The sequence below is a fragment of the Lagopus leucura genome, unplaced genomic scaffold (assembly GCF_019238085.1).
Source record: "Lagopus leucura isolate 7727_CA_CO unplaced genomic scaffold, USGS_WTPT01 27-3_obj-0_obj, whole genome shotgun sequence".
Classification (NCBI taxonomy): Eukaryota; Metazoa; Chordata; class Aves; order Galliformes; family Phasianidae; genus Lagopus; species Lagopus leucura.
This window is the reverse complement of record NW_024969384.1, coordinates 7,902-17,478: the sequence shown is the minus strand read 5'-3', so window position 1 is coordinate 17,478 and position 9,577 is coordinate 7,902. Positions and strand designations below refer to the sequence as shown.

At 48.9% G+C, this 9,577-nt stretch overlaps 1 protein-coding gene across 1 annotated transcript; it reads left to right on the top strand.

Moving 5' to 3' along the window:
* Positions 1-5,003: 5,003 nt before the first annotated feature.
* On the top strand, positions 5,004-9,065 carry ST8SIA3 (ST8 alpha-N-acetyl-neuraminide alpha-2,8-sialyltransferase 3). Its single transcript, XM_042895044.1, is given in 5 exon segments — positions 5,004-5,159; positions 5,161-5,198; positions 5,720-5,842; positions 7,541-8,098; positions 8,779-9,065. Coding segments are annotated over 5 exon segments (1,143 nt in total). The 5' UTR covers positions 5,004-5,018; the 3' UTR covers positions 9,062-9,065.
* Positions 9,066-9,577: the final 512 nt, after the last annotated feature.

Below are 9,577 nucleotides of genomic sequence, written 5' to 3'. Positions count from 1 at the left end.
CATAGAATCACTAAGGTTGGAAAAGACCTCAAAGATCACCCAGTCCAACCGTTCACCTATTCCCAATAGCTCCTACTAAACCATGTCCCTCAACACAACATCCAGTCTTTCCTTGAACACCCCCAGGGTCGGTGATTCCACCACCTCCCTGGGCAGTCCAATGCCACAGCTGGCAGTCAAGGGTGCCACAGCTCCATGGTTCTTGAACACCTCCAAAGGAATCTACAACCTCCTGGGGCTGCCTGTGCCAGAATTTGTCCCTCTTTCTAAGAAGAAATTGTTTCTAACATCCAACTTGAGCCTTCCATGGCACAGCCTGAAGCCATTAGCCCTTGCCCTATTAATCTTGTTCACAGTCTGCATCCAATCTGGCTCCAGCCAAGTACACCCATGTCCATCCAGGCTTATCTGATCACCTGCAGACCACATGGTGCCTACCCTTTCTTTCCCCGCTACAGTACCTCAGTACTTTTTATGGCCACTATACGGCCCTTCTTCTTCAAGTCCTCTGCTCCCTTCGTGCTCCGTGACTGTGGTGATCTCAATGTCCACCCCAAGCCCAGACAGCAAAGCCTGTGAGATGCCCACCACACCTCAGGCATCTCTGACATTCTCTACTGCTTACCAGAATGCTGGGATATCCACTTCCCTCAGGCCCCACACACTGACCACCGGTGCCACCTCCTTCACAGCCCTGTTTGCAGCTAGATTCACCTCCGTTGGCTGCTGCAAGCAGCACAGAGCTGAAGGCTTTTAGGAGGGGACACTTACTGATGCAGCACCATGATTGGAGTCGCAGGTGGCTCTCTCTTTCCCTCCTTCCCTGGGGAATGGTTTTTCAGAATGAGCGGAGATGCTGCAAGCCAGCAGTGAAAGCTGAGTGTGGGGAAGGAAGGAGATGGTTCTGATCATAAATTCATAGAGCTTCACACGCCAGCAGGCTACAGACGCTTGTTTTTAAAGAGATTTTAAAACTATCCTGGGTGCAGCCAGTCAGACCAGGACACCCTCACTGTTTGGAGGACACATGCATGGGCAAAGCAAAGAAGGAGGTGAGCCAGCCCTGGAAAGGTTCCTTTCAGGGTGTGCAAATCTTCAAAGCACAACTTTCCTGTAGAGTTAAAAGGAGCATGTCCCATTTGTATGAATAAGTAAAAAAATGGGAACCATTCCTAAGCACGTGTTTGATCCTCTGGGTGTTTCCTCTGCTGGACCCAAGAAAAGATCAATGCCCTGATTTCTTTTATGTAGCATATCTGCATTCCTGCTTCTTCATTCCTCGACAGCTTGAATTCTTGTCCCTATTTCAAACGCATTTCTTCTCTTCCATATCTTTCATAGCATTAGAAAAATTCCTGTCATGTGTCTCTGCTGGATGTCGTTTCTTTGCTGGCAACCAGGCAAGTATTGATACTGTTTTGCTGCAGCAATTTTGCTTGTTTCATTATTGGAAACTGCTCTGGAGGAATATTCCACCTGGAGCTCTTGGGGCACGCCCTGCAGTTCTGCACTCCTGCACCAGGTCACAGCACATGGAATGTCCCCATGTCCCCAAGGTGTTCCCTGAGCTCCAGGAGCAGTGACCCCACCACCTTCCTGGCAGTCTGTTCAATGCCTGAGCGCTCTTTCTGAGAATAAATTTTTCCTGATACCCACCTTGACCCTCCCCTGGCACAACGTGAGGCCATCACCTCCCATCCTGTCACCGGTGCTTTTTGGCAGAGTGGATTCTAAAATCGGGTTCTTCTTTCCAAGCTGTGGTCCACAGAGTTTGTAAAGCCAACGTGATGAGAAGAAAACCAGGCAAGGCAAGACGTTCCTGGGAATTTCCTATGGAGCTTCACTGTTTTTACATAAAGTGGAGCTCTTTTATAGCCAGCTGCAGGTTGGGAAGGCAGCACAAACAGCTGCACTGACAGTGTCAGATGAACACCTTATCACCAAGCACTCCAAGGAAGAGATCCGTCCCTGCACGTTGCTGCAATTGAGATGTCACTGTGTGCCTTTCACAGCATTAATTACAACACTTTCCTGTATCTGAACACTGAAAAATAAGAAGCTGTTTCACCCCACAGTTTACAGAAGGAAGGTGTCCTTTTCCACAGTCAGATGCAGCCGCCATGAAGGCAGGTGTTATCTAAAGCACCTTCTGACATTGTGCATAGAGCAGAAGATAAATAAATTTCATAGTAATCAGTACATTAAGCTTAAGGAGTGCCCAGCCTCGTATTTGTCACAGTCGACCTGTGTTCAAACCCCAGTAAAGCTTGACTGTAGTTTGGCTCTGTTTATTGCACATCACTGATGGGCAGCTGGAGCATGTCTTTTTCCCCAGCAAAAAATGCAACTTCCCAGTGTGCTGGGTCAGGTCAGTCTGTCCAGGGGTGCTGGTGTGTCCAAGGGAGCCTGTCTGTCCAAAAACGTCTGTGTATCTAAGGATGCCTGTCTGTCCAGGGGTGTTTGCATGTCCAGAGGTGTCGGTCCACAGGTATCTGCCTCTTTAAGGATGTCTGTCTGTCCAGAGGGCGTCTGTCTATCCAACCACCGGAAAGCTGTCTGTCTCACCCCTTGAACCAAGGTACTGAAGCCACAAACAGAAGAGATTTTATGGGGAAGGCATATTCTCCCTCGGAGAGCTTCGAATCTAATCAAAACGGCAATTCCTACACATTTCCTATTGTGTGCCACTGTTGTGCTTCCCGGGGAGCACACTCACTCAAGAACAGGTATTTATCAGCAGCCAATGATTCAGCTCAAACCCCGAAAGGGCAAGGCTGGCACAAAGCAGTGGTGATGCACAGGGGAGAGATGCGTCCTCCTCTGCTCCTTTTTCCTCCAGGCAGCTTGCAAAACACCCTGTGAATAATGGAAATACCAGCTCACCAACCCACTGCCTCTTGCAAAGGTTCTTACAAAAAACAGCCACCTAATTGAGGAGAAATTCTGTCTGCTTGGGGAAGGCAGCTCCTTGTACCTGGGCCTCCCCGCTCCTTGCGCTGCAGCCCTCAGGCAAGCCGGGATTCTGTGTCAATTACAGGAAAATCAATGAAGATACTGTTCAGGACTCCTCTTCACCATTCAGTGCGGATGATATCCTTCACTTTCTAGCACTGATTCATTTACTTTCAGCCTCTCTAGGGGCTCCTGACATATTGCTATCTCTGAAGAATCTGAAGCAAAAACTGCCTTTGTTTCTACTGCAACTTGTTCACATGCACTGTGCCTGGGACCAGGGCTGGGACCAGAGAAACCAGGTCAAAATGAAGCACTTTTAAAATAGGATTTTAAAACATTTCTTGCCAGAGCACCTCTCAGATCCCACCCAGAGAATCTCGGTAGGATTAAGGTGCAAAGTCAGTGCAAGGGCTGAAGTCCCACCAATGGCACTGCATCACTCTGCAGCATCATACCAGGCCATGCAGCACAATACATAGCCTTCTGCTGCTTCCTGGCTCATGACCAGAAACCTCTGATCTGTTCAAAAGCTGCCCTCATGGAGATAGCTGCAGGTTCCTACAGCCCATGGTGATCATCCTTCTTCAGGCTGGGACCTGGACAGGTGTGCAATATGAGAGATGTGCAACCTCGCTTCTAGGTGTCCATGCCCAGCCCCAGTACGCATGGCCAGGAACCACATCAGCCTTAATGTTAGGTGCTACAGAGTGGATTTCCAAACATCCAAAAGTTGAAATAGTTCGTGACAGGACCTGAGCAGACTGAGGCTGGCAACACCATGCCCTATGAGGACAACAGCAGACAAGTTGACTGGAAGTCATGTGAGGAGCCAAGTAACAAACCTATCATCTCCTCTATCAAAGCAGCATTATTTCCTGCGTTTTCATCCTTTTCTCTCTCCACCAAAGCTGCATGTATTCCATAGGAATGGGATACAGACCTGGGGGCTGTACTCAGGCCAAATTCCCACTGAAAGATGAAGAACCATGCTGTGACGTTATACTCGACCCTGCAAGCTCCTTGCGTTCCTCCTCTTCAAAGGAAGCCTCATGCATGGAGAGCTTGTAGGTTATAGCCCAGAGCAAGGATGGTGCTACAAAGACAGCATTTATTATTTATAAGGCACTTCTATGAACTTGGGGCTCAGAGGCAGAGCTGTCTATGGTGGTAAACTTTATAAGGAAAAAAAAAAAATGCAGTTTGAAGAAACGCTGAAAGTACTGCATCGTGCAGAAGCTGTGTCCGTAAGAGGCATTGCTCAGATTACGGAAGTCAGACTCTCTTGGAGTTCACATGAAAGTCGCTGTGAGATTTATGAGGCAGTTTAATTGCAGCTAGGGCTCTTTGGATAGCATCATGGCCTTTGGATAGCATCAAGCACCGTGTTTTTACACAACAAGGGGTCTGTGAGGGGGTCCGGCATCACCAAAAGCAGACTGTGACACAGGAAAAAGCTCCGTGGCAGCGCTCAGACCCTCCCTACCACGGGGACACCACAGGGCTGGGGACACCATAATGCCTCCAGGTGTCATTGCCCACCACCCATTCATTACCCGTGACCCACTGATCACTCATAGCCCAGAGCAAGGAATGGGAACCCAGATGAGGTCTGCAGATAGTGCTGGGATGTAGAGATAAACGGGGTGCCGAGCTCCGTCTGCACCCTCGGGCTGTCCCGCTGCGGAGTCCTTGGGACTGTCTGGGGACACCGCGAGGAACCTCAGGACCGTTTTGGGGTTGCAACCTGAGGCCGCTGGGAAGGAAACCGGTACCGGGAAAGGCGCACCGGGGAACGTCCCCGGGTCTGCCGGGCGTGCGCCGTGCCTGCCGGGGGGGGTGCTCGGCGGCGCTGCCGGGGCCGCCGGGGCCGGGACACGAGGAGGGGGGGGGGACGGTTGCCGGCTGCCATTTCAGCGCGCCGCCGCCCGCTCCCTCCATTTTCTTGCCGGCTGCCGGCGGTGTCGGCCCCGTCCCCGTCCCCTCCGCCTCCGCGCCCGCCGCCCCCGCATGCAGCCCCGCGGCAGCCCCGCCGCACACGCCCAGCCGCGGGGCCGCCTCCCGGCATGAGGAGCTGCAAGATGGTGCGGGTGGCCAGCGTGCTGGGTCTGGTGATGCTCAGCATCGCGCTGCTCATCCTCTCTCTCATCAGCTACGTCTCGCTCAAGAAGGACAACATCTTCGGCGCGCCCCGCGCCGCCGGCCCGGGGGGGGCCCCGCATGTACATGTTCCACGCGGGATTCAGGTGAGGGCGCGGCTCCGGATGGCCGCCACGGCCCGGCACGACGCGGGGGCAGGGGGCCGCCCCCACCCGCTCTTGGACCGGCACTGGGAAAGCCCTAAAGCGCTCGGTGGGAAAGCCCCCGGAAGGCCCCGCGGCCCCGGCGATGGCTCCTCTCTCACCGCGCTGCTCCCAGCACTCGGCGGCCTGCGGGAAGCGGGCGGCCCCAGTTCCGCGGGACCCCCGGGCCGGGCGTGAGAACCTCGGTGCTTAGGGGCTGCTGTAAAGTGGGCACGGCACGGCACGGCTCGGCACGGCTTGGCTCAGCCCTGCATAGCTCAGCGCAGCCCGGTTCGGTTCGGCTCGGCCCGCGGGGAGCGGCGCGTCTCCTCCGACGCTGTCCGTGGTGCTGACGCCGGTCTTTCTGAGCTGGAGACCGCGCGCGGCCTGTGTGTGTGTCCGTGTTCGTGTGTCCGTGTTCGTGTGTCCGTGTGTCCGTGTTTGTGTGTTTCCGTGTCCATGTGAGTCTGTGCGCACACGTTTAGGTCCCAGTTCGCGCTGAAGTTCCTCGATCCCTCGTTCGTCCCCATTACAAATTCGCTGGGCCAGGAGCTGCAGGAGAAGCCGTCCAAGTGGGTATTTAACCGGACAGCGTTCGCACAGCAGAGGTGAGCGTGCAGCTCTTCCCACTTGTCCCCCTGTCATCATCTTCCCAAGAGTTGTCCCCTCCCCCTGAATATTTGAGAAAATACAATTAGGGACTGCTAAATACTCTGGATTCTGAGTAATTTGCCAACAGTGAGAGACAAAGGCTGAATCAGAGCATTTCCCAAGATGGTAACAGCTATCTTGGAAGAACTGATTAATTCAGAGCAGAACACCAAGCTGCAGCACACATCCTTTTACCAAACGGAACGTGACCCAGTTTCTCAGAGTGCAGGAGAAATTGTCATTCCTTCAAGATAAATAGCTGGTTGATTAAAACTCAAAACGAATCAGACTGTAGCAGCCATGAAGTGCTATGCGTATGGAGGGCAAAACATGTCCAGCAATTCTGACTAAGTACAGTGTGGCTTCCAGCTCCACTCTGGCTGTGGATTGGGCAGAAGGCAATTCAGTGGGGACACCAAGAGCCCAGACTACCCTGAAATGTCTTCACTGCACATTGACTTCTGCTTGCTGTTCACAGGTTCATGGCCACATTGCATTGTGGCAATGCAGAGACCTTCATGTTTCCTTAAGCTTCCTCAAAGCTTAATGTGAAACAAGATGGATTTTTATTTTCTTCACTACGATGTGATGCCTGCCCTGCCTCTTTTATTTAATGGCTTTACTGCAGTATGTTTATATACAGCAGTAAAGTCGTGAAAGAAACAGAAATCCTTTAGCCATTTAAGATGACTACAACCATCTTGGACTACAACATCTTGGTTTCATATTGATGAATGCTTGCCATTTTAGAGGGAGCATTATGTCTCTGCCCACATGTCCCATTTCAGGAGCCCATCAGCAGCTGCAGGCCATTGAGATGAGATGGCACCTTGCCTGCTCCATCCTTCCTTTGGGGTCTCCCTAGCTGGTGCAACAGTGGCCACTCATCAGTATGGCCTCATTCCTGGCACCACCACCTCATCCTTAATAAATAACTGTCACCCTGCTGTTGGTATGAGCTAATGCCTCAGGATCTGCTGCTGCATTTGTCTGTCATCCATAACCCATAATTAGGGGACCCAATGGGACTCCATTAATGCTTAGATACTGGAGGATGTGAGTTGGAAGAAAGGTTGTTTTCCATAAACATGAGCAAATAAAGTGGTATTGGTTTTCTAATTTTATGCTCTGCTGGGGAAATTCCTGAGCAAGGTTAGTTCTGCTTGTTTTTTTTTTGTTTGTTTGTTTGTTTTTTTTTAAGTATTCTGAATAACCTTTGCAAAAACATCAGCATGTTTGGTCTAATAAGACATTAAGGACCTATGTTTACATAAAGGGAGACAGTGACTGTCACTTGTTCCATGACTAAAAGCTTCTTGATGAACACAGAAGGAATATTTGCATTTAAGAAATCAGCTATATTACTGTTAATTCAATGGGATATTCTGGACTTCTTGGTTTTGCTTCAGATATCTTATGGCAAACACAGTGTCCATCATTACCATAGATCCATGGTCCAGTACTGAGAGCTCCCTCATTGCTATCTGTTTATATTGATTTTAATTCTGTTGCACTGCATTGCTCAGTAAACGGCTATATAACATTTTAGAAAGGAAAACTTAAGTCTATCTGGAAACAAGTCTCTAACACAGACAAAGGGGAAATACATCTCAATGTTTTCTTTTTTTTTCTTTTCCTTTTCTATTTTATTTTAGACAAGAAATCCTTCAGCATGTCGATGTCATAAAAAATTTTTCTTTGACCAAGAATAGTGTTCGGATTGGACAGCTGATGCATTATGATTATTCCAGCCATAAGTATGTTTTTTCCATAAGCAATAACTTCAGATCACTGCTTCCAGATGTGTCACCGATCTTAAATAAACATTACAACGTTTGTGCTGTGGTTGGAAACAGTGGAATCCTGACTGGGAGTCAGTGTGGGCAAGAAATAGATAAGTCTGATTTCGTTTTTCGCTGCAATTTTGCTCCAACTGAGGCATTCCAAAAAGATGTTGGAAGGAAAACCAATCTCACAACCTTCAACCCCAGCATCCTGGAGAAGTATTACAACAATCTCTTGACCATTCAGGATCGCAACAACTTCTTTCTAAGCTTAAAAAAGCTTGATGGGGCGATTCTTTGGATCCCTGCTTTCTTCTTCCACACGTCAGCAACGGTCACTAGAACACTGGTTGACTTCTTTGTTGAGCATCGAGGCCAACTAAAGGTCCAGTTGGCTTGGCCAGGAAATATAATGCAGCATGTTAACAGGTGTGTATTTTTTTCTTGCATTTAGCTTGTCAAAACACGTATTTCTCCCTGTGTGAACCCAATGGTTTTTGTTTTCCTAGTCTTGCCTTAACTCCCTGGCCAGTCAGGACCTGGCGCTGTTTGCTTTCAGAGCTCATGCAGTTCTGTCATTGCTTCAGTAAGTGCTCCAGGGTCTGAGCCATCATGGGACTGTTCAACTGTTCCCACAGCGGCTTCCGCAGAGGCAGAAGGAGTGCGGAGGAGTTGAGTGAGATTCTGCATAAGAAAAGAACCACTTACAGAAGAACTTGCTCTCAGCTAGCAAATAGGGTGCCAGCAGACATCTGCAGAGTGATCTAGGCAAATCTATTGTAATTCATGTATGGGTAACATTGCCACCTCTTTAGAAAATACACTTCACCAGGAGTCAAGGGATTTGCTTTTCTGGATAAGGCACTGTTTTTCCGGGTGAAAAACCAAAAGCAGACCTTGAAAGAGAATGTTTAGGCATTTCTCTTCTTTACAGACTGACCTGAACAGCAATCCTTGCCTTACTCCAGTTATCAGCTGTGAACACTGATGCTCTCCATGCTATGGCATTTTTGGTGGTCTCCATACTGTAATCATATTTTTTCTTACAACAGGCCCACGATGTTACTTGTATCCTATAGTAATTTGCCTTTGTTTTTTTTTTTTCACAGATACTGGAAAAACAAACACTTGTCACCCAAACGGCTGAGCACAGGTATTCTCATGTATACCCTTGCTTCTGCCATATGTGAAGAGATTCACTTGTATGGATTCTGGCCCTTCGGGTTTGATCCCAACACAAGGGAGGACCTCCCGTACCACTACTACGACAAGAAAGGAACCAAGTTCACCACCAAGTGGCAAGAGTCCCACCAGCTGCCTGCAGAGTTCCAGCTGCTCTACAGGATGCACGGTGAAGGACTGGCCAAACTGACCTTGTCGCATTGTGCCTAAGAACCTAAATCTTGAAGTGCCAAATGATTGTCTAAAAAAGTGCCCAAATCTGAGTTAAATGCTCTTCAGATACAATTCTAAAAAAAAAAAAAAAAAAAAAAAAAAATCCACCCTAAAATATTTTCCATAATATGCAGATGCTTTTCAATCACCCTTGCCATTGTTCATCAAAGGGTCTCAGCACATTTAGCAACGCAGAAAATGCGGAAGCACTTATCAAATTCTGTGGATGCTATTCAAGCAGCAGTACAGTGAAGCTGAAGTATTTTGCTTTTATATATATGCTATGAAATATGTTTTAAAATCTTTTCATATTTCAGCATCCCACTACATGCCTGTAAACATTTTATTTCGGTTGTTCCTTCCAGATTAGGATTAGGAACTCTGCTTTCATAAGGCATTGCTTTTCTCGTACATGTTGCTGTGAGTTGCTCAGCATACATGGATTTGCCGTGGCCAATTGGTAGAGCCACCCCGAGCCCCAGCTCATTGTCATTTACAAGTTCCTCAGTGTGG